The sequence below is a fragment of the Malania oleifera genome, chromosome 9, assembly GCF_029873635.1.
Source record: "Malania oleifera isolate guangnan ecotype guangnan chromosome 9, ASM2987363v1, whole genome shotgun sequence".
NCBI lineage: Eukaryota > Viridiplantae > Streptophyta > Magnoliopsida > Santalales > Ximeniaceae > Malania > Malania oleifera.
This window is the reverse complement of record NC_080425.1, coordinates 63903823-63929905: the sequence shown is the minus strand read 5'-3', so window position 1 is coordinate 63929905 and position 26083 is coordinate 63903823. Positions and strand designations below refer to the sequence as shown.

Below are 26083 nucleotides of genomic sequence, written 5' to 3'. Positions count from 1 at the left end.
AGGTCAGTCGCCTGACATTTAGCGCATTTTAATTTTTCCCAGACAGTAGCATGTCAGTCGACTGAGGGCCAGAGGGTCAGTCGCCTGACCTTACTGATCCTGAAAAATTGAGAGAGTCAAAATGAGTTCAGTTGATCGGGGCTTATGGCTCAGTCGCCTAACCTCACCTATCTTTCAAGTTTTCTCTTAGCACTCATCATGTATCTTTCTAAGCAACTTCCCTGTTGTGTAATATGCCAAGTTCTCTTCTTATGGATATAAATCTATCTTCTGGAAGAGGTTTGGTAAACATATCTGCCCTTTGGTTACTTGTATTCACAAATTCAAGTATAATATCTTCTTTTTGCACATGACCTCTTAAAAAATGATGCCTTATGTCTATATGCTTGGTTCTTGAGTGTGATATGGGATTTTTGGAGATGTTTATTGCACTTGTATTATCAAACTTTATAGGAATTGCTGAATACTCTAAATTAAAATCTTTTAATTGTTGTTTCATATAGAGTGTTTGTGCACAACAACTACTTGCTGCCACATACTCAGCTTCAGCAGCAGACAAAGTTACGGAGTTTTGTTTCTTAGAGAACCAAGAGACAAGAGACCGTCCTAGAAAGTGACAAGTCCCACTTGTGCTTTTTCTATCAATCTTACATCCAACATAATCAGCATCCAAATAGCTTATCATCTTAAAGACGGTGTCCTTAGGATACCACAAACCTAAGTCAATAATACCTATCAGGTATCTTAAGATCCTTTTCACGGCTATTTGGTGAAACTCTTTAGGAGTTGACTGAAACCGGGCACACATGCATACACTAAACATAATATCCAGTCTACTAGCTGTCAAATATAGTAAACTTCCTATCATCCCTCGATAATATTTTATATCAACTAATTTGCCCTTTTCATCTTTGTCAAGACTTATGGATGTACTCATTGGAGTTCCTATAGGCTTGCTACTTTCTATGTCAAACTTCTTAAGCATGTCCCTTATATACTTAGATTGATTTATGAAAGTTCCATTCTTGGCTTGCTTAATTTGAAGTCCTAAGGAGTAATTCAATTCTCCCATCATACTCATTTCAAATTCATCTTGCATACATTTTGCAAAATCCTTACATAAATCTTCGTTTGTAGCACCAAATATAATATCATCTACATAGATTTGAATGATGAGCATATCTTCATTTTTAGATTTAATAAATAATGTGTTGTCTACCTTTCCTATAGAAAATCCCTTTTCTAGTAAAAACCCATTCAACCTCTCATACCAAGCCCTAGGGGCTTGTTTCAACCCATATAAAGCTTTTGTTAACCTAAACACATGATCATGGTTATGGATATCCTCAAATCCTGGAGGTTGTGCCACATAGACTTCTTCATTTATGAATCCATTTAGGAATGCACTCTTTACATCCATTTGATAGAGTTTGAATTCCTCGTGGGATGCATAGGCTAATAACATTCTTATAGCTTCCATTCTAGCTACGAGAGCAAAGGTTTCATCGTAGTCTATTCCCTCTTCTTGCTTATATCCTTGAGCCACAAGTCTAGCTTTGTTACGTGTCACTATTCCATTTTCATCATTTTTATTCCTAAATACCCATTTTGTTCCAATTATTGAATGATCATCAGGTCTAGGAACTAACTTCCATACTTTATTTCTTTGAAATTGATTTAACTCTTCTTGCATAGCACCTATCCAAGAATCATCACTTGAGGCTTCTTCAATGTTCTTAGGTTCTTCTTGAGATAGAAATGCATAATGATTGCATATATTTTTCAATGAAGATCTTGTGGATACACCACTTGAAGGTTCTCCTATAATTTGATATTTTGGATGATTCCTTGCAAATTTCCATTCTCTAGGTAGTTCAGAATTTTCTAAAGATTTATCATTTAAAGTTGGTTCATTTGTCTCATCCTTCACTTCTTTTATTTCTAAGTCTTCTAACTTTTGTGTTGTTTCAGCTCCCTCAACATTTATTGTTTTAGTGAATGAATTTTCCTTATCAAAAGTTACATGTATTGATTCTATAAATGTGAAGGTTCTTTTATTGTAGATTCTGAATGCCTTGCTTTTTAATGCATATCCTAAGAATATTCCTTCATTGGATTTTGCATCGAATTTTCCCAAGTCATCTTTATCATTCAATACAAAACACTTGCACCCAAAAAGATATGAAAATAAGATATGTTAGGTCTTCTTCTTTTCCATAGTTCATAGGGGGTCTTATTTAAGCTTGAACTTATGGAAACTCTATTCATTACATAGCATGCGGTATTTACCACTTCAGCCCAAAAATATTTAGGTAGCTTATGTTTATTGAACATGGTCCTAGCCATTTCTTGAAGAGATCTATTATTTCTTTAAACAACTCTATTTTGTTGAGGAGTTCGAGGTGCTGAAAAATTGTGATTTATTCCATGTTCATTACAGAATTTTTCAACTTCTTTATTGTTAAATTCTCTTCCTTGATCACTCTTTATATTTAAAACACCATATCCTTTTTCATTTTGAAGTCTTTTGCACAAGTTAATTAGCATCTTGCAAGCTTCATCTTTGGAGGCCAAGAAGAGTACCCAGTAAACCTGGAGTAGTCATCAACTATGACAAAAACATATTGCTTTCCTCCTATACTTTGTATTATAGTAGGACCAAATAAGTCTAAATGGATAAGTTCTAAAGGTCTACTAGTTGAAATATGTTTCTTCTTTTTAAAGCTTGTCTTGGTTTGCTTCCTAAGTTGGCAAGCATCACAGATTTTGTCTTTTGTGAATTTTGTGCTGCGTAGACCTTTGACTAACTTCTTTTTAGATAATTTTGATAACAGATCCATACTTTCATGTCCTAATCTTCTATGCCATAGCCAACTGACTTCATTTATGGCTGCTAAGCATGTGACCTCTTGAAAAATTAGATTTTCAAAGTTTATACAATATATATTATTAACTCTATAAGCAGTGAATAGAACATCATGTTTTTCTAGATTTTCGGCTATGCATTTGTCTTGTTTAAAGATTATGTCAAACCCCTTATCACTTACTGACTTATACTTAATAGATTGTGTTTTACTCTTCTACGAACAACACATTATCAATGGTTAAGGAAGGTTATTTACCTATTTTTCCAATTCCAATAATTTTACCTTCAGAGTTGTCGCCGAAGGTGACATACCCTCAATCTTTTTGCATTGGGGTGGTGAATTTTGTTTTATCCCTGGTCATGTGTCTTGAACACCTGCTGTCTAAGTACCACTTGTCCTTTGGTGGAGTGGTCCTAAAGCACACCTACAAGAATGATTCAAGGTGTTACTTTTGGTACCCAAACCTTCTTAATCCTTTTAAGTCATGTTTATTTTTAGTGTTGACTTTCCATTCATTCTTGATTTTGACATATTTCTTTTTAAGTGGACATTTAAATTTTATATGTCCCTTTTTCTTACACAAGAAGCAAGTAGTGTGTTCATAAGCATTTGTAAAAGATGTGCTTGCATAGTATTTTGATTACTTTACGAAATATCCCATGTATAAGTTCTTTTTCTTTCTGCTTTCAATTCCATTGAATCCAATTCCTTCTTTATCACAAGTCATCTTTTGATGTCCAACCATTTTTTCAAAATTTTCTTTTCCTCTAATAAAATTGTAGATGATCTTATCTTTATCCTCAATTTTACTTTAAGGTTACTTATTTCAAGATCTTTCTTGCTCTCATAATTTACTTTCGTTTTTGCCAAGTCTTGAGACATCTTGTTTATTTTACTGGTGAGATCATCAATGTGAGAGTCCTTTTCTTTTTCAGTAGATATTGAGGTTTCTAGTTGATTTTTTGGCTTTTCATTTGGTTATTTCAAAGTTATGTTTCTTTTAGTTACTTTTATGAACCTATTATGTAAGGCAAATAGTTCAATTTGATTGTAGATGATCTTATCTTTATCCTCAATTTTACTTTAAGGTTACTTATTTCAAGATCTTTCTTGCTCTCATAATTTACTTTCGTTTTTGCCAAGTCTTGAGACATCTTGTTTATTTTACTGGTGAGATCATCAATGTGAGAGTCCTTTTCTTTTTCAGTAGATATTGAGGTTTCTAGCTGATTTTTTGGCTTTTCATTTGGTTATTTCAAAGTTATGTTTCTTTTAGTTACTTTTATGAACCTATTATGTAAGGCAAATAGTTCAATTTGAATTTCTTTATATGAAGGCATGTTATCACACGAATCACTACAAGATTCATCACTAGATCCTTTAGATGAACTAGTGTAGGAGTTTACCTCAGCATCTCTAGCCATGAAGTAGATGTTTGCCACTTCTTGATCACTTGATTCGTCCTCCGATTCACTTGAGCTCATGTCATCCCATGTAACTTTCATTGCCTTCTTCTATCTCTTCTTCTTCTTCTTGTCTTTCTTCAGCTGTGGACAATCTGGTTTAATATGCCCAACCTTTTTGCAATTATAACAAGTAGGAGGTTCATTCTTAGTTTCCTTTTTACTTGTTTCTCCTTTGTTAGCTTTTGATCCTTTAAACTTTCAAGTGAATTTTTTATTCTTTTTGAAAAACTTTTCAAGTCTCTTTGTGATGAAGGCTATATCATCATCATTTAATTCATTGTCTTCTTCATCTTCACTAGAGCTTTCTTTAGCAGCCTTAAGGGCTATTGATTTCTTGTTCTTGTTATTCTCAGAATTTCTTTCGTTTATAGCCATCTCATATGTAAGAAGAGATCGAATTAATTCATCAAGGGAGGTGTTTTTCAAGTTTCTTCCTTCCGTAATTGTAGTGGCCTTAGGTTCTCATATTGGAGGAAGTCCTCTAAGGATTTTCCGAATTATCTCATAAGTTGAGTAATTTTTCCCTAAAGCATTGAGGGAGTTTATTATATGGGTGAACCTAGTGTACATACTAGTGATAGTCTCATATGGATTCATCCTAAAGGCCTCATACTCGCTTGTGAGCATGTCGATTCTACTATCTCTAACATCAATCGTTCCTTCATAGGTTACCTCTAATTTGTCCCGTATTTCTTTGGTTGATTTACATGCCATGACCCTATTGAATTCATTTACATCAAGAGCACAATATAGTGCATTCATTGCACTTGAATTTACTTGTAGCATTTTAAAATCATTGTCGTTCATTTTTTTTCTTCTTTAGGCACTTTTTTGCCATCAACAGTTTTAGTAGGGATGTGATCACCATGTGTGACGACTTTCTATGCTTTCCAATCCATAGTTTGTAAGTAAATTCTCATTCTTTGTTTCCAAAAGGTGTAGTTTACACTGCAGAAAATAGGTGGTCTAGGTGAGGATTGACCCTCAGCAAAAGGAGATACACCTAGGTGTGCCATATAGATCTTTATGTAGCTTTTAATTTTAGATTTACTATAACCCCACTCTGATACCAATTGAAAAGTAAGGTGTACTCCCAAAGGGAGGGGGGTGAATTGGGATTTAAAAGTTTCTTTACAAGCTCTTTTTATAAGTTCCTTTAGTTAATTTTGAATCCCAGCTATCTTTCTTTTCAGCTGTCACACACAAACACAATGATCAAGAATCCTTTGAACTTTAACCAACAATTATACCAAGTTCAATATTAAAGACCAGTTTAGTTAAATTCTCAGATTTTCTCTAATATTCAAACTTAGAATCAATGAATAAATATGAGATCAAGACTTATTTTCAGATTGACAAATAATTAAGTTTTAGCTTTAATATTCAGTTTCAAGCTCAAAATCTTTTCACAAAATTAATCTTAGCTTTACTTTTCAGATTATAATAGAATTGAATTTCTCAAGATTTATGTCAGTTGAGCAATAAAAACAATTCAGATTTCAGATCTGTATCAAAAACTCAATCAACCAATCAATAAGTTAATGAACTTTGATATTTATCAATCAACGTACTCCCTTTCCGCAATTCCCAATGACAAATTAATTTCCAGCAATTAAGTAAACATCCACGCAATTTATATATGCAGAAAATTAAAGAGAGTAGGGTAAGGAGAGTGACACCATATTTTTACAAGGTTCGGTCCAAGACCTGCGTCCTTGCCCTAAGCAAACCGCTGTGAGGATTTCCTTTTTCAACTTTTTTATTAGGCCAAAGTTACAACCTCTCTAACAAGAATCCTCTCTCGTTAGTCCAATGATCCAATCCCCTGAACCATCAAATCTCTCTAGCAAGAATCCCCTCTCGCTAGTCCAATGATTTAATAACCTGAACCGTCAAAAATTAACAAAAACGATTTGGTGTACAATGACAATCTCAAAAGAGCTGATTAGTACAATTGAATGTACAATAAATATACTTCAATTAAATATCAATATAGAAAGAATTGAAGCTCAGAAATTTATCACCGGGTTCTTTCTTAGATTTGAATTTCTCAGTAATTGAGCAATGAACCGTGTGATTTGATCAGCAAGAACTTCAGCGGAGTATTTGCAATAAGGTAACAATATAGCTTGATTTCTGATTGTAATTGTTGGTGTATGAAATCTTTAGGTTTTCCCATATATCTATAGATGGAAAAAACTTCTATTTCGTGTTCCCCAAGTTACTTTGAGTATTTCTCAAGTTATTACAAAATTTGGGGTCCAAGTAACCAAATTTGGAAACTTTTCTTCACTATTTAAATTTGACCGTTACGAAGTTTAGTCGACTGGACTATTGGGGTCAGTTGTCTGATCTTTTAAAATCCAGCGAAATTTCAAAGTCAGAATGGGGCCAGTCACCTGAACTCATAGGGTCAGTCGACTGGGCCCTATTCTGTTTTTCCAATTTATTTCAGCATAAAAAGGTCAGTTGCCTGATCGTGCAACAACATATGCTTTTACAATTTTGTTTCCAAAAACTTTTGTTAACTTTTATACTTGCCGTATTTCTTCGAGACTTTTGAAAATATTTTCAGGGTTTTCAAAATTTGGTCTCTTAAGTCAATAATGAAACCTAAGAGCTTCAATGCACATTCATATCGACATTGAATGAAGTACTTACATAAGACTTCTTAAGACTTAAAATATTCTAAACACTAAGTTTTCATGCTTGTCATTCTTTGAATCCATATTGTCTTCAAGCTTCAATATACTTTAAGTTTCATAAGATTTTTCTATCTTTGAATCTAAGCTTTAAATATACTTTAAGCTTTCATTTGACCATCTATCTTTGGAGTATAAACTTTTAATAAAGTTTGTGAGCACTTGATCTTGAATTCATATACTTGATTCCTAAAACATCATCACTTAACCAAAACATGTTAAGTTCCCTTGATTTGTTATTATCAAAATAAGATTTGTAAGCCTTGTTAGGCCAACACCATTTATGGACAAAGACACAGCAGGAGTTATATGAAATTGGAATCTTAAAATTTTATATAAATGATTTCATAATTTATTTAATAAAATTTTATTCTTATATTATAGGGCTGTATATTTTAAAATAAAAATTAAACTCCCAAAATGCTTATGCTTCAATGCCTTGAGGCTTACACCTCCGCTCATCTGAGGTAAAATGCCTCGCCTTATGCCTTCTTTTAAAACACTGGTCTATCTATATGTGCTTCTTCAGCTAATGTTACATATATAGATTCCAGTCGTTATCCCACCAAGATTTGTGCAACCATAGGTGCAAGCTGTTAGCTGTGGTACACCTTTATGTCGTTTAGGCTGAACACCACATAATTCCCAGAAGTGGTGATTTGTGATACTGACAACAGATTTTTCTTGGATTATGGAATATGAAATTGCAATTGTACTTGGCGTGACACAGTCTTGCAAGTGAGTTATTGGCATATTGGAGTTAGCTATCACTATTAGTCATCCTCCTCAATATTTGGACATACATTCTTTTTTTTTTTTGACTCAAGTCATGTGATTGGAACATTCAGAATCAACTATCCAATCATTATAGTAATTATTTATTTTATCATTCTTCGTAATTAGTATAGATTCATCATCTGATTCAGTATTGCAGGAAACTGCATACTCTAAATTTGATGTATCCTCCATTACTGCAAAGGATGCTTTGAGGTCTGATTCTTTGCTGTTATTGTAGACGTCCCATTTTGTCTAGGACATTTATGTAGCAGAATTTGGATTTTTTTTTCCCTAATTTAATTTTAGTGCTCTTTGGGGTCCTTTATTAGGTATATTTTCTAATTCAGTTTTGAATTTAGCATACTGTTTTGTAAATATTCATCACAATGAAGATGAAAAATACAGGGACAATGGAAATAAGAAAAACTGAATACGTGGAAAATGAAAAAGAAAAATGAATACATTGAAAAAAAAAATGAAAATAAAAATAATGAAACAAAAAATTTAGTGGGCTAGCGTCTTCGTCTTTAAACTTGCATGAAGGAAAATGGCAATTAGACAAGTGGGAAATTGTACAATTAAACATGTGAATGAAATCAGATTTTAAGGCAAACATAAATGGATCAATTCAACTTAAATTTGATTGATCAATCAAATTTTGATTGATCAAATCAAAATTAATTGAATTGCTCCCCTAGGCCTATAAATAGTGAGCTTCAGAAGGGATATAAAGGTGAAAAAGGAATGGCTCACTGAAGAAAGAGTAAGGAAGCAAATTAGAGAGAGAATTTTGTGAGGCAAATTGGAGGAAAAATTGGAGAAAGAATTGCTCGCTGAAAAAAGAGAGAAGGAAAAGGCAGAGTGATTAAGATTGAAGGATCGGAGAAGGATTGAAGACTAAAGGGCTCGAATTGTAGAAACTGAAAAGAGCTTAGTAGTGGATGTCAAATATTTAGTGAATGGCCGAATGAATTGGCCTTGAGTTTTGTATATTATATATAGACTTTACAAGAATGCTATACATGGAAAGTAAATAAGGTCTAGCATGATTCTAGCCCTATACAAGTAAACTATAATCTGTCAAGCCCATTACATGTACAAAATAATGAATTGAAATATGAGGAAATAAATGTGGGCTGAAGCAAGGAAAGAAATCTTTTGCTTTGCTGTTTGCTGTTCCGTTGACTGCCCCCTCAAATTGATGTGGGTTGATCAATAAGCATCAATTTACTACTTAGGAAGTAATGTTGATGAGGAGTGAGCTTTGGTGAAGATATCTGCAATTTGTAATTCAGTGGAAATGTGTGGAAGAGTGATAACTCGAGCTTCAAATGCTTCACAGATAGAGTGACAATCAACTTCAATATGCTTCGTGTGCTCATGATAGACAGGATTGGCCGTGATCTGGATAGCACTCGTATTATTGGCATGTAGAGGTGTAGGATCGGTCTCAAAAAAATTTGGCTCAGCAAGCAAGCCTCGAAGCCAAATAATTTCAGAACAAGAAAGAGACATCGCCTGGTATTCAAATTCCGTCGATGATTTAGAAACTTTGTCTTGCTTCTTACTCTTCCAAGAGATCAATGCATCATCTAAGAACACACACCAACCAGTGATGGAGCGACGTGTATCTGCACAACCAGCCCAGTTAGCATCGCTATAAGCAGCAAGACGAGTAGAATTGCCTGCAGGGAAAAATAAGCCATGGGCGGAAGTGCCCTGAACATAGCATATGATCCTAAGGACAACAGCCAAATGAAGATGGCGAAGAGTCCGAAGAAATTGGCTGACTTGCTGTACAGCAAAAGAAATGTCTGGTCTAGTAATGCTGAGATAGACAAGACTACCCACCAACTTCTAGTAAAATACTGGGATCAGCAAGTAAATCACCCTCCTCTTTGCGAAGCTTGACATTTAATTCCATGGGAGTATCAACAGAAGTACCCTTCTGAAGGCCAGCAGTGGCCACCAAGTCACTAGCATGCTTATGTTGATTGAGTGAAATACCTGAGGGACTATGATTCACCTTAAGACCAAGAAAATATGTGAGAGAACCAAGATCTTTCATATGAAAGGACTCTGAGAGATGAGTCTTGAGCTGAGCAAGTAAACCAGAATTGGAACCAATAATCACAATATCATCAACATAAACCAAAAGAACAACAATACCCATGTCTGATTTCTGAAGAAACAATGAAGCGTCACACTTGCTCTGCTGGAATGAAAATTGTAATAAAGTGGTGCGGAATTTATCAAACCAGGCCCTCAGAGCTTGTTTGAGACCATATAGAGAACAATGAAGCTTATACACATGTGAAGTCAGAGAGGGAAACAAGCTCGGGGGTGGCTTCATATAAATACACTCTTTAAGATCCCTGTGAAGAAAAGCATTCTTAACATCCATCTGATGTAGTGACCACTCACTGGAAGCAGCAATAGTCAGAATCGTACGAACAGTAGTCATCTTAGCCACAAGAGCAAAGTTCTCTTCATAATTGACACCATATTCCTGATTATTCCCAAGTGCAACAAGGCAAGCTTTGTAACAATCTAGACTTCCATCTTATTGGACCTTGATTAAGTAAACCCATTTACAACCCAGAGTAACAATAGTGGCAGGATAAGGCTTAATGTCCTAGGTGTGATTGGCCTCTAGAGCAGCAACTTCTTTCTGCATAGCTTGTCGCCAACAATCATGCTTGGCAGCGTGTGAGTAGGAAGTGAGAATATCTAAATTGGACAATGCAGCAGTAAGAGCTGAAACAGAGTTACCAGAACTTGAAGAGGGAAACCCATACCTATCTGTGGGTACAAACACTTGAGAAGAGTGACGTACCAAAGGCTCTGGAGGTGCTGCAACTGATTGAATCTGGAGCGTGGTAGGATCAAATATCAGATGAGCTACCGGAAGAGACTGTGGGTGGGGACGCTAAGTATACACAAGACCTGGTTTAAAACGAGAACTGATTGGATGAGGATATGAAAACTGCTCCTCAAAGGAAGGGAGAATCACAGTAGGAGAGGAGGGTACAGAGGACACAGGAAAGAACTATTGATTTTCACAGAAAATAACATTCCTAGAAATGCGTGTACGATGTAATGTAGGATCATAGCAAAAAAATGCCTTTTGACACACATTGTATCCTAAGAATGCATATCGAACAGATTGAATAGATAATTTATGTCGCTCATGAGGAGGTAAATGAACAAAACATACACAACCAAAGGTACGGAGGTTATCGTAACTAGGTTGCTTAGCAAATAAATGGAAATGGGGAGACTCCATGAGTAGAACTTGAGAAGGTAAAAGATTAATCAACTAAGTAGCAGTTTTTAGAGCCTCAACCCAGAACAAGGATGGAATAGAGGATTCCAGCAAGAGAGTACAGACCACATCTAGGAGATGACGATTTTTCCATTTGGCTACTCCATTCTGTTAGGGAGTAACAGGACACAAACGTTGACGATTAATGCCTTTAGAAGTCAAAAATGCCTATAACTTAGTAGACACATATTCACCATCAGAATCTATGCGTAATGTCTTAATAATAGCAGAAAATTGATTGTCAACATACGCTAAAAGCTCAGTGAACGTACGAAAATCCTCAGATTTAGAGCAAAGAAAGTACACCCAAGTAAATCTACTATGATCATCAATGAAAGTCACATAGTATTTAAATTTTTCCTGTGAACTAACCGGGGAAGGTCCCCAAACATCACTATGGATAAGCTCAAAACACTGAGAAGCTCTACTAGCATGCAAAGGGAAGGGAAGAGTTTTTCTTTTACCAAGTTTGCAAGAGGCACGCTTAAGAGATAAAGAAGAACGTTCTTTATTACCAAGTGAACCAGAGTTCAATACATGAGATAAGATCTAAGTATTAGGATGGCCTAAATGACGACGCCACACCATACTAAGATCTGAAACATTATTACAAGAAAAAGACTTAATAGAAGAAACTAGAGAATGTGCTGGAATAGGCAAAAGTAGTGGAAACAAGCGCCCCACTTTGGGTCCCTACGCGATCGGCTCCCTCGTTACCTGCTCCTGCACAACACAACCATTACCAGAAAAATTAACAGCACAATTGTCATCAACTAATTGACCAACAAAAATAAGATTCGTGGAAAGTTGAGGAGCAAGAAACACATTATTGAACTTAGAAGAGGCATCTCCGACAATAGCTATTGGCAAAGAACTGCCGTTGGCAGTTTGAATAGCAGATTGACCAACATAGGGCCGAACATGACACAAGGTAGTGGGATTATTCGTCATGTGAGTAGAGGTACCTGAGTCCACATACCACAGATTAGTAGAATTGTTACCTTGGAGCCCCATTGCTGATAATGCCGAAATTAGCATCTGTTGTGCCATTTCAGGTGTGCAGTAATTAGCTGGAGGAGGTGCAGGAACAGAGTAGTCACCTAAAGAAGAGCTAGGGCCCGCAAAAGTCACTGTGAAGGGCACAGTAATAGAAGTCTGGAATGCCTAGGCTAGACGATTCTGCGGACGGATGCGACATTCTTTGATAATGTGACCCTTCTTCTTGCAGTAAGAGCAAAATTTCTTGGAACAATTAGCAGCGATATGTCCAAATTCTTTGTAGCAAAAACATTGCAAAGTGCTAGAATGCTTAGGTGGTCCTCGTTGTTGAGCAGCATAAGCCATAGGGACACACCCAGAACTACCTTGAGTTTGTGCCAGGGTAACTTGAGTATTAAGCCGTTGTTCTTCACGAAGTAACTCACCCAAACAAACATCCAGAGAAGGAACAGGAGAGCGATTTAGCAGAGACAAGCGAACAGATTCATACTCAGGGCAGAGTTTCATAAGAAACTGATCACGACGACTAGTCTCGTGAAGACGTTGAATAATGGGAAGAGAAGCCACAGGAACATTTCTAGTAACCAGATCAGAATATTCATTCCAAAGACTCAGAAACCTCGACTAATAGTCTTGGATGGAACGATTGTCATGTTGAAACATGGCAATTGAAGGCTCTAACTGAAAACGACGGGCATCGTTATCTTGATGATATACTGTTTTTAAATAAGTCCGCATGGATTGAGCGGTGTGATAAGATTGCAAGTTGGGGACAATATGTGGCTCAACCGAGCCAAGAAGCCAAGACATAATTTGAGCATTAAGCACAGCCCATGAAAGACAAGCTATGAACTCCTTGGATTTATCAGGATTGGGTGCACAATCCGCGCCATTAATATGACCCCAAAGATCTTTTCCCTTCAGGAAAAGTTCAAATTGAAAAGCCCACGTAGAATAATTGTTGCCCGTAAACTTGGCACACATAGGTGCGGAGTCCATGCTAAATAATGGAGAAAATCGAGAAGCCCAAAAAAAAAGTCCATGCTGAAAGAAACAGACCCCAGAAAATCTAGAAGCCCAAAATAAACAACGCAGGTACAAAGAAAAACCAAGAACAACCTCCCTGCTCTAAAAAATTAAATCTTGAGCCAAAAAACTGCATGAAAAATTAAATCTTGAACCAAAAACCCGCTGTGCCGAGAAGATAAGTGCCAAAAACAGCAACAGAAAGCTGTTGCCTGCTTGCTGAGAGTCACAAACAGCAACAAAAACTGGAGAAATAAGTGGCAAACCAGAAACCTGATGTGCTTGCTTGCTGAAAGTCACAAGTGTGCTTGTCGAGAGTCACAAACAGCAACAGAAACTGGAAAAATAAGTGGCAAACCAGAAACCTGCTGTGCCTGCCTGCCGAAAGTCACAAACAGCAACAGAAAACTGTTGCCTGCTTGCCAAGAAACACAAGGACATAAACTAGAGGAATAAATGGCAACCCAAAAACCTGCTGTGCCGACAGCCACAGAAGTACCGAAAGAATAGAGAAATACTCCTGAAGAGAAAACAAAACCACAACAGCCACGAAACCGAGAAGACAAAGAATCGAAGGGAAAAAAAAACAGCAGTTGGCTGGCTTTGATACCATGTCAAATATTTTGTGAATGGCTGAATGAATTGGCCTTGAGTTCTGTATATTATATATAGACTTTACAAGAATGCTATACATGGAAAGTAAATAAGGTCTAGCATGATTCTAGCCCTATACAAGTAAACTATAATCTGTCAAGCCCTATACATGTAAACTAAATATATGCTAACTGTAAAAAATAATGAATTGAAATATAAGAAAATAAATGTGGGCTGAAGTAAGAAAAGAAATCTTTTGCTTTGCTGTTTGCTGTTCCGTTGACAGTGGAGACCCAAGAGAGTGGTTGAAGAAAGACTAGGTTTGCAGATTTGAAGATTCAGAAACAGAGGTTGGTTCTTTAAATTTTTTGTAATTTCGTTTGAATTTTTGGCATGTTCTGAATCTTAATTCTGTAATTTGAATTCAAATTTAGACGGAACCTTTGAACAAAAATTCAGTTTTAACTCAATAGAATAAAGAATTTCTCCAGAATACCTCAAACAAGCTCAAGTTTTTGATTCAGATCTGATCCAAAAGCCTGAATACTCATATCCAATAACCTGAATCCAAATACTTCAGATCTGACCCAAAAGACCCATGTCATCTTGACTTGGGTCCAAGGCCATTGACCCCTCTACCCAAGACCCAAGTCAATTTTGACTTGGGTCCATCGTTCGTTGACTCATTGACCTGAGCCCATTGGTCCCTTGAACTAAACCAAGACCAGATACCGGGCTTAACTCAAATCCTTGCAAGCCTAAGCTAGATTCACTTACCAGATTAGCCCATTTCCAAATTGAGCCCAATTGGGCCGAGCCTCATTTAATTAAGTTCAAGCCCAATTCTTCGTAGGCCTAAACCTAGACATGTCTTAAATTAAAATTGAAAGCTAATTGGGCCCAACTTAGCCCAACTGCTTATTGCCCAATTTGAAGCCCAAATTCTAACTAATCTATTAAACCAGCCACAATCACCTTGGCCCAACGCACCAAGCCCATTTAATTTAGCCTAAGGCCCAAACCTATGCCTAAAACTCAATCCAACCTAAACTGTTGCTCTAGATCCGTTTGGTCCTCGAGAAAATGCAAGAAAAGAAAGAGAAATTGAAATATAAGAAAATGAAAGCAAAAGGGAGGTTCAGGTAGTGCCTCTTGAGAAACTGAATGTCATTCAACCAAAACCTGCAAAATGGGAAGAAACGAAGTGAGATTAAGGAAAGAGAGAACGAGACCAAAGGAGAAAAAAAGAGAGAGAGATTGAGGATGAGAGAGAGATGAGAGAGTGAGAGAGTTGAGAGATCGAAGATGAGAGAGATAGTGAGGAGTGAGATTGAAGAGAAAGAGCTGCGAGAGGTGAGAGAGAATAGAGGGTGACAGAGCCATGAGAAAGAAGAGAGCAAGATAGAGTTGAGAGAGATGAGAGAGAGTAAGAGAGAGCTGTGCGAGAGAGATGTTCAAGAGATCAGAAAAAGGGAGAGTAACAGAGGAGAGAGAGAGAGGTTTGAGAGAATTTGGAAAGGAAAAGGAAAAAATTTTTTTATATTATATTTTTCAAAAAAATAAAAATAAAAAAATAATTAGTGGGATACGTGTTACCTTATGGACAGTGACACGTGGCATAACAAAAAATGCACGTTTGGGGAGCAACATGGCGTGATCCTAGGCCTCCAAGTTGTGTTATCTCTGGATGGCTAGATCATTGCCGTCAAAAGCCCAGCGCCCGTCGCAGCCTATCACGTGGCAAGTGACATCACCTTGCTACAGTAAGTTTTTTTAAAAAAATAATCATAGTAAAATATTATGCCACCTGTCACCACGGTTGGCTGACACGTGGTAGCTCTCTTCCCTAACTAGGTTAGCTTGGTCTAATTTGGGTCAACCTAAGTTGACCCATTGACCCGATTTAGACTGTTTGAACCGGTCTGACTAGTCCCAAACCACTTGGTTCATTTCTTTAATTTAAAAATTGATTTTTAATTTTAAAAAAATTGGGACTAAAAGTAAAAAAAAATTAGAAAAATAGGAAAAACTATTAAAAAATCAGAAAAAATAAATAAAAAAAATATTTGAGTTATTTTTTACTCAGATAACAAAAAACATTGAAAAATAAAGTAACAAAAATAAATAAAATGAGAAAAATATTCTTTAAAAATCCTAGAAAATTGCAGGAAAATGCTAAAATTCAGAAAAAATCTTGAAAAATTTTGGGAATGTTCTAAAAGTTTTTTGTTTGATTTTGATGAGTTTTTTTTTAAAAAATTATTTCATGGTTAAATATATATATATATATATATATATATATATATATATATATTCTATTTTATGTGTGTGTGTCACAATGATTAAATAAAGGGTAAAGAGATGTTTCAAACCTCACATACATTAGTTTTGAGAGGGGTTTATCTAATAAGATCCCCTCCTTTGGAGGTCTTATTAGACATTCCTAAATCGCACCGTATTTCACATTTTCTTTTAAGGTTTTAATATTTATTTGCTTTTTACGGAGTTAATTAAAGACCATTAGATTCAATTTAGGGATAATTCATGGTTAATTAGGGTACCATTCGTAAAATAGGTGTGTAGGGGGTGAGTTCATAAAAAATGACGCTACATCTCCTAAAGCTTTGGTGTTTGTGAGTTTATAAAAAATCGAGCCAGCTGAGTAATTTTGGAAGTTGTGCGTGCAGTGATTATATGCACCAAGAAATGTTCTTCATAGGTGCAAAATAAACTTTAAGGATACTGGTCCTTCCATGCCTCAGCTTATGATAAGTATTGTATTTTTTTAATATTAATTTTATTAGTAAATATTTTTCCTTCTATAATATTTCCAACAATTTTTTCAATTATGACTTGGGTCTACCATTTGTAGACCATAGGCATGTTAGGCACCATTACTAAGATTGTAGTGTTAGGAGATTATGCTAGTGTGCAATTTGAGACTATGAAGTCAGTTGGTTTGGGACTAGGTTGGTTAAGTGCAAAGCATCACCAAGTAACTTGGATATTGCAACATTTATAGTAGCATTGAGAAGCTCAACAACAATAAATTGAAGGGTTCACGTGCAGTCTTACCTGTTTAGACTAGACTTGTGGGAAATTGTTAGTAGTCATAGCACGCCATTCACTTATGTTGAAGAGTTGAAGAAAAGGAAAAAGAGGGTCGGCAAAGCATTGTACATGTTGACAATAATAGTAGAAGATGAGTTATTGCAACATATCAAGGATGCAAAAACATCCAAGGACACACAATGCACCCTAGTCGCATTGTTCACAAGAACAAATAATGCAAAGCTCCAATGTTAAAAAAATGAGCTTCTATTAGTCTCACAGAAAAATATGATACGATAATAGTAGAATTTGAGTTACTTCTTCGACATATCAAGGATGCAAAAACATCCAATGACACGCAATGCACCCTAGTCACATGATTCGCAAGAACAAATAACGAAAAAAGCTCCAACGTTCAGAAAATGAGCTTCTATCAGACTCATGGCAAAATATGATAGCTAATATTTTGCAAAATTTAAATCTATTTGGAGGTGAGAATGATGAGAATTATTGTTCACAACCTTAGGCTGAAATAAAATGATCACATTACTGCCACCAATGGGTGGACCAAAGAACCAACTCTTAACAGAGTTGGAAAATATATTAGCCAACAAAGAGGCTTTGGGCAAACAAATGTCTAATTTCAGTGAAGGATGAGGAAAAGGATCTCTTTAATAAGAGAGGCTTTAAAGGAAAGGATAAGGCCCCTGCAAGATCAAACATTGGAGAAGGCAAATCATGAAGCAAGAAGAAGACTAAGAAAAAGCCAAATTGGAGGAGCTCTCAACAAAGGGACGCTAAAAAAAACTGACAGAGGAGAGATGAATATACGAAATATTGGTAACAAAACAACTAATGTTATGACTATGGCAAGAGGAGACACTTCATTCAAGACTACCAGTGCAAATGAGCAAGAGGGGGTTTATTACATAGATATTTTTGAATTTGAATCATCCAACGTTATTATCAACAGAAATAACTGTATAAATGTATGTACATAAATTAGGTGCCCAAAACCCTACATTTAGACGCACACCAAAGGACTCACACTCAAGTTCAAACACACATACACTCAAACATGTCCCATTCACTCTTGGAATCGTGCCCTGCACTCACAGCTACTCTCAATTTACAAAGTACTTTTGCATGCACTTGCTCACATTTGCTTTCATTCTTGCACACTAGCACAGTGTTATCAAATATTCTGGAGGCTTCTCATAGCAAGGCAGTGACATGCATCTAGAACTTTTTGCAAGAGAGAAACTTTTTGGGCTCTATGTGCAGTTTTAATGAGTATGAATTATACTTTATTTTTGAGGTCCATATTTATTCATAGTGTACTGGTAGGCCTAAAATCATTCTACAAAATATGAAGGATGTTCATGGAAGATTGTGTATGTACAATTGACAATTCTTGTGACTGGAAAAATTCATATGCTTGTCTTTAGTGAATTGAATCCTTTATTTTGAACACCATGTCAATGCAACTTGGGTTATTTTTGTTTCATAGAATATCTACTCCTATGAATGGAATGATCATGGTATAGTGATAGTATAGTGATTTGGTAGCTCTCTAAGAAATGAGTTTTTAATCATAAAACAAATGATAATGAAAATTTTTTTTTCTAAGCTGTAACATGAAACAAACAAGGAAGATTCCCAAATTTCAACATGGGAATGTATGTTACTACCCTTTTTCATGTTGGATGGAATAAAGTATTTTTGCATGGATGACTTTGTGATAAATTATTATTTCCCTGTGCAATTTCTATTTGATTCCCATTTGGTGAAACAAATATAACCTTGATCTTTTGCTAGCCTTGAGTTTGGATATACTACCTCTGGCATATAAGTTATCTAAGATCTCCTGTTTGTTATGGTCAGTGATATAATTTTTATTCCATCAAATAACCAATGATAGTGAGGCAAAACTTTTAAATATTTAATCAGTCTCTCATCAGTTAATTGCCTAAAGATATGATGGAGCAAAATGTCATTAGAGCATTTATGGCCATTTAAAATGTTCCATTTCTTAAAAAGATAGATTATGGTAGTAACAAATAATGCAAATGTGCAGATTGAACCAGGAATTTTTCTCACACTTGCAATTTGAATTAGGACAGCTTCGGTTTGCTGTGTCAAAAACTCAGGTTCCTCCAGAACCATATGTTTGGAATTTTATTCTACACAGATAATTCAAAAGAACTACAATTTGAAAAATGATGATGTAGGATGCAGAGGACAGATTGATCGAGCTGGAAGCACTGAAAAAGGCTCTGTTGGAAGGAACAGGTTTTTGTTTTTTTTCCCCAGTGCATTGGTGGTGAAAGATTCATAGTCTCTCCTCTTCTTGGGAACCCACAACTCTTCTTCCTGTTCTGTTACAGAAGCCTATGACAAAATGCAGGCTGACGTAATTAAAGCAAAGCAAAGCCTATCCACAATCTTGACATCAAAGGATGCAAAAGCTACTGTATGATAGTAACTTTAAAAAAAAAAAAAAAATTAAGCATCTCAATTTTTATTTTTGGATCCTACATAGCTCATAGAAACAATTATTTCTTTCGCAGTTATTGGAGATGGTTGAGCGGAATGAGCTCAATAGATCATTATTGACGCTTCTTGATGAAAACATAGCAAATGCACAGAAGGGTGGTCAGGTGAGAACTGTTGGGACAATCTTCAAAATCTTCAATGTAAAATTTCTCATGGTTTTATGTTGCATTGTTGAGTTTGGTGCTTGGAAGAAAAACTTCATACTACATGCAGTGTGCAACATATGATCTTCCAGTGAGAAGTTTGATGACAAAATCATGAAGATAGTGATTAAAGAAACTCCTCTGAAATTTGTAGCCTTAGATCCTTTGAATTGAAAATATGATAGCCAATATAATATTTTTTGTTCTAATCTTTTACTGTTGCCTTGAAGAAGTTGCTGTTTGTGTTATATCAATTTGAGTACGCATGACAGATGCATGTGTCTTGGCATTTGATCCATCAAAGTGCCAAGTCAGAACAAGTTGGAGCAGAACTGATGGCCTCTGGTGTAAGAGAACAAATACTACACCTAACATAATTTTTCTGGCTTGCAACAGTGGTAGATGTCCCATGTTCAACACTATATCAAAGTCATTCAGAGCTTTAAAATTTCATACTTTTTGAAGTGTAGTTGATGCAAGAGCCATCAAATTTTTGTATACCTTTGCTTCCACTACAATGTTTCACATATTATTATTGCTTTTGTTAGAAAACCTTTTTGTATAGTTTCTTGCAATCATAATTTTGGTTCTTAAAACCTCTCAGTCTCAAATTCTCAATTTCATGGGATTGAGTGCCATTTTCTTCCTGGATTGAATGCTATTTTCTTTGGAACTTGTACATAATTCAATTTCTGGACTGTTGTTCTCTGTTAATTGAGGGCCTTAGAATTGCCCCAGCAGTGAAAATAACATGCTTCTCATATATTGTTAGCACACTCATCTTTATAGCAGATGTTGAATGGGTTTGCTATCTGTTCCGACACACTAACTGCAGGCAGTTGGCAAGCATTCGACTCTGATGGAGTTTTTTTGGATTTTTCTTTTTCAGTTTTCACTATTAGAATAAGAAAATTTTATTAATGCACAAAGGTGTTGCAAACTCAAGTAAACTGCTTTTGAATTAAAACTAGTTCACTCTTAATGAATGTTCAATCCTGCCTGCAGAAACAAGCGGCAGCATTTATGGAAAAGCTTCGCTCAGCCATTCTCAAGTACATGACTGCTTAGAGTACAGATGGTATGGTTCTCTTAAAAATCTTCATTTAAAGTTTTGGATTAGTTTTGTACTCGTATTAGATAGATTGTATATTGTTTTTTTTGGACCAATAGATTATATATATAAAAAAGGACGTCCCAGGCCACAAGGCTCCTTGCTTTGCAAGGGTAGGGGGAGGCTTTTATTTAGAGAAGCTATTTTCTTGGACTCAAACCCGTGGCCAATCGGTCACAAAGGAGTATAACCTTACCGTTGATCCAAGGCCCGCCCTCGGGCCAATAGATTTATATCTTTAAAATGAATTGAGGGGACTTCATTTATTATTTTCTTGATACACACTTTAAATTAAAAATGTATAATGAACCTGTTCTTCATCTAGTTTAAACTTGTTCTTGAACGTGGAGCCATCACCACGGGTCATTACAAAATCTTGAATCAATATCATTTCTTGAAATTTGAAAAATGTTAGCTTCACTATTAATGATATAAACTAAATTAAAAGCTATGAGTAAAAGTAAATAAATAACTAACAAAGAAAGTGGAATTAAATAATTTAAAAATGATAGTTTCTCATTTACATTGTTCGACAGGATGTTTATGTCTGCAGAGCCATTGTGAAAATCTCTGCTATGTTATTGAAGACTACTTTATGGTTTCAACCTTACGTTACTCACACACACACATGAAAAAATGATTCTCTCTCTCTGATTAGAGAGATGACAAATCCAAAATGGGCTCGGTATTAACAGATGCTTTCCTGTCCAGAAGGATAACCATGAACAGGGGCTGTATCACACAATTGCCCATTTACGGTGTGAGCCACACATTGAATGTCAAGAGCTTGCACTGTATTGGATTGAGTCCATCACTATAAAAGTGTGAAAGCTATGACCTTTATGGGTGCATTTGTTTTTTGGGCTGAGTGGTTAGACATGGTTAAGCCTCTCTTAGCTCATATTTAGTGCAACAAAAGTAAATGATAGGACCAGGAGAGTGGGCAGAAGAGGGTCATGGACGTGGGCTAAACTTGGCTGGTCCTACCCTGTAAGAGCCAGCTCAGGCTAAAGCAATTCAAGGGCGCAACAACTGAAAGAAGAAGGAAAAAAAAAAAATTCATCCACCTATTGTCCTTTATGGATGGCAAACCAAAAATGACACATCCCTCCAATTTAATGCTGTTGAGTTTTTGTCAATTCTTTTAAAATTTTAGCCTATGAAAGCTGATGAGAAAGTACCATTTGCCCCGGTTCCACATGGCACAGTCAATGTGAGGTCCTAATCTAATAGCTGTTTGAAAAAGTTCTAAATTATGATATTTAAATTTTAAAATTCAAGCCTAATCTAATAGCTGTTTGAAAAACTTCATAATTATGATATTTAAATTTTAAAATTCATACTACTCTGTTTTGCAACCGCAGCATAAGATATTTTCTCAAGACAAGGTGGATGGGTGCTGCCTAGCTTCCTTGTTCGATTATAGTAGGATAAGAGAAAACCGTTATGCCAATGAAATTATTACACATTTGATACATAAGAACTCAATGAAATCAAAATTTTCACTTATTTTAATTATTTTTTTACATATTTCTATTAAATTTTTTACTTCATTCCATTTCTGAATTAAATGCGAGTTCAGTGCTGAGATAGCCATGCCAACTTGCCAAGTAAAATAATAAATAAATACCAGTAAAAGGCTCCCAAAAGTGACCGGCAAGATGGTATTCTTGCACACATTATCTCTCTAGTGTTTATTCTGGTGAGGCTGGCTCTTGCTGACTTGAACACATGTGAATGCTAAAATATATAAACCTAGCTGACCTCGTATTAATAAAGGGATCAAAGCTTATGAGTAGGACTGAATGAAAAACTCAAAAACCTATGCCAAATTGTATTAGGATATGGTGCTTTCTGAGCTATTAAACCTAATCATGTGATTGCAGCTGTCTAATGACTCAGGGAGGTGCAGATAAGCCTGTGGGGTTTTGAGCAAAAGGTTGGCAAACCATTTACAATATTTTACCACTTATGTCTGCAACTTAGTTCAAAGAAGTATCCAGAACCACTCGTGGGCAATTTAATAACCGTCGAGAACCGCTGGCAAGTGAGTGAGAACTTTCATGCACACGAGGTGATGACTTACTAATTGAACAAGCTCCCCAAGACGCTCCTCAAATTGCTCCTATTGTCCCCTGCTCTGTATGTAAGCAATAGATTTCTTGACTGAAACAATCTCAATTTACATATTACTGACAACTTGTTGAGAAGTATGTAAGCAATTGATTTCTTGACTGAAACAATCTCAATTTACATATTACTGACAACTTGTTGAGAAGTATTTTGTAATATGGCTTAAAATTTTGACTCATACTCATACTGATCCATAACTGTGTAACTTATATATATTTGTCTGGCAGATCTCACGTCCATATTGTTTTTTGCGCCAAAGAGTGGCATCTTATATTCTTGTGATGAGTTGGCATATTTCTCTTCCCTGTTTTTGTCCCAAAATTATTATTTTTTATGGTAAAAAATTGGAGTTCTATTGAATAGTTTGAAATGTGAGAATTCTTTAATATTCCTTATAGAAAATTCCCCTTTTTGTGTCGAAAACTAGGAAGATGAATAATTCTTCCTAGAATTATTTGTTCCTAACCTTTATCGCCTTATATTCTATTTTCTGCTTACGTATGCTATGCCTACTATACTAGTCTTTATTCAATTAAAATAGAAAACTATTGAGGCATTTTAGAACATTTCAATCTGGCAATAGTGACATAGTCACACCAATCCAAACTAAATTCATGCTTAAGTATCTCATCAAAACTTAATTAAAACATTAGGATTAAATTGTCACAATAAAAATTTCAGCGAGTGCACTGCAGTATAATGAAACATTGAGGACCCGATGTGTAATTTATTCTTGTTTTATTGTCGCATTTTAGTGTGACATTGAACTGCTGCATTGTTTAGGATCATTTGACGTGATTTATTGTTATTTGAAAATTACATTAAATGCATTATGTATTAAAATTCTAAACAGTGAGATGATGATGAAGTGTGGTGATAAATTAATTGTGGTGACGTTGAAATGGTTATAATAAGAAATGGGGTGAAGCAAGTTAGAGTTTGAAAGGGGTTAGATATATATGTATATATTTCCACCACTAGCAATTTGTAGTCAAATGGAGAATAAAGAAATAGGTAAAATAGCAGTGATCTTAACCAACTTAAAGAAGGAAAGCGAAATGAAAAGGAGTAGAAGTAAAGAAGGCATCACATGGCCATCTCTTATTTAATCTGAAAGGATGATATTCATAAGATACACTCTTTTTTAGACTCTATATAAAGACTCCAACTTCTGCTACATTCCATCCATATCCAGCACATATTTGCATTCCAACTATATGGCAAAACTCAACACTTCCTTGCTACTTCTCTCCTTCCTCCTTTGCACCTTATGCGGGGGAGGCTCCACCGCTGGCACTGCAAGGCCTTCTGGGGATGCTGGTTTCATCAAGGCCTCTTGCAGTGCTACCCTCTACCCTGCCTTGTGCTTCCAGTCCCTCTCGAAACATGCCAGCGCCATTCAACAGAGCGAGAAGCAATTGGTACTGGCTGCCCTATCGGTGAGCCTAGCCAGCGCTCGCTCTGCTTTGGTGTTCATGTCCAACATGGCCAAAGCCAAGGGCCTGAAGCCTAGAGAGTACCAAGCGGTGAAAGACTGCATGGACGCAATGGGTGATAGTGTCGACCAGCTAAGCCAGTCGGTTAAGGAGCTGGGACAGGTAGGGGGAGCTGGTGCAGGTCAGGACTTCATGTGGCACATGAGCAATGTGCAGACTTGGGTGAGTGCTGCGCTCACTGATTACACCACCTGTGTTGATGCCTTCGCAGTTGATGGCTTGGACCAGCGTGTGACAGCTGCCATTAAAGCTAAGGTTACAGATGCTGACCAAGTCACCAGTAACGCGCTTGCGCTGGTTAATCGCTTTGCAGAGAGGCACCAAGCTGCTGCAACCAGGACTGAAAAGCCTTAGATTTTCTGATTTAGTATTGGAGTTTTGTCTTGCTGGTTAATTATACGTGCTAAGGTTGTACTGTCTTTCTAGGTATACAAATCTCTGCGCCTGGTTAAAAAAGAGGTTGGCGCTGGCCACAGAATGTTTATATATGTGTTGATCTATAGTTAAGGCTTGGTATCTTGGTTTAATTGATGTCGATCAGGATTCGAGTCTTAGGGGTTCATGACTTTCTATTTGGTATTTAAGTAAAGAAAGATAAAAGGCTGGACCCATTATCTAGTAGATTAGTCAAGTGTCTAAAGGGTCTCAGATACTTATCTTTTATATATATATGTCTAAAGGGTCTTAGATACTATCTTTTAAATATATATATATATATATATATATATATATTTACCAATGTTTTCCTTCTTGTATACATATAATATTATGAAATGAATCAGGTTTGTTTCTCATGAAATTATAGCTGGCAATGCATTAAAGTAGGAAGGGTAGATATGGATCTGGTCAATAGAAGTTCTTAATTAATTTGAGCTTGCTTCCCGTTTTGTGTAATCCTATGAAAGCACAGATACTTCTGGAAGGTGGTCCATCCTATTTGTTAGTATCCTGTATTTAATGCTCATGAAATGTATCGAGACAGATTCGGATTTTATTTTTCGGTTACATGCCATATTGTTTGTATATATATGTTTTAAAGTAGAAATTAACCTCCATATCTTTGAACTATGAATTTAAAACTTTAAATTTAAATCTATATAAATTTTGAGGAAAACTAATATAATTTTATATAACGTATTGCTTATTTAAAAAATTTCAAATTCTTGGCTTAATATCTATGCTCCCATGTTAACCTTTTGTATGCCACAAATTTTACTTGACATAATTACGATTACTGAATAATTTAAGAAGTCAAATGACAAAGAAAAATACCAATTTTATGGATCATTCTGCCTTTATAAATTTCCTAGCCTATTAAAGTCTTTTAATACTAATATGTTTTGAAATACAAATATCTCGAATTTTTAACAAGAATCATATCTTGTATTCTGCCACCAATATTCATGCTTCATTATTTTAGAGGCCAAGCACAATGAACTCCACTCAGAACAGTCCAGTAGTTTTGATCATGTTCTGTAGGGTCGATGGCATGATGTGCTCTTTTCAATGATGCAAATTTTTTCCAGGCCTCAAGCATATTATATATATATACACACACACACACACATATAGTATAAATAAATAAAGGGTGATGATGTGTTCGATATACATGTACCGTCACGAAGTTTTGTCAAATATGAGGGTGAAGTGTTCACCTTCAATATTTGAAGAAAGCGATGTGTTTTCTGCCATAGGAGTGTCTCTTCAACCTGTTGCAGACATTTCTCTGGGAGGTTGTGGAACCTTTTACCCTTCTACTATAACTATAATGCTTGTCCAAAGAAATCTTGGCCATTACGTTAAAGGAGGGTCCAGAGACAGGCTGCCGCAACGGGCA

The 26083-nt window shown here is 35.8% G+C and overlaps 2 protein-coding genes across 3 annotated transcripts in view; both read left to right on the top strand.

Moving 5' to 3' along the window:
- The window catches only part of LOC131164377 (uncharacterized), a 32802-nt gene extending 9874 nt beyond the window's left edge, over window positions 1-22928 (top strand). The window contains exons 4-9 of one of the 2 annotated variants that reach the window (XM_058121518.1): window positions 18885-18957; window positions 19039-19099; window positions 19195-19280; window positions 19378-19467; window positions 20512-20584; window positions 22504-22928. In XM_058121518.1, the coding sequence (XP_057977501.1) occupies window positions 18885-18957; window positions 19039-19099; window positions 19195-19280; window positions 19378-19467; window positions 20512-20574 (373 nt within the window). In that variant the 3' untranslated portion in view covers window positions 20575-20584; window positions 22504-22928. The remainder of the gene's footprint in view (window positions 1-18884; window positions 18958-19038; window positions 19100-19194; window positions 19281-19377; window positions 19468-20511; window positions 20585-22503) is intronic. The other variant, XM_058121519.1, reaches the window with a different exon arrangement.
- A 1039-nt stretch (window positions 22929-23967) lies between these two features.
- On the top strand, window positions 23968-24600 carry LOC131163483 (21 kDa protein-like). Its single transcript, XM_058120080.1, has one exon. The coding sequence runs from the start codon at window positions 23968-23970 to the stop codon at window positions 24598-24600; it is 633 nt and encodes a 210-aa protein (XP_057976063.1).
- Window positions 24601-26083: the final 1483 nt, after the last annotated feature.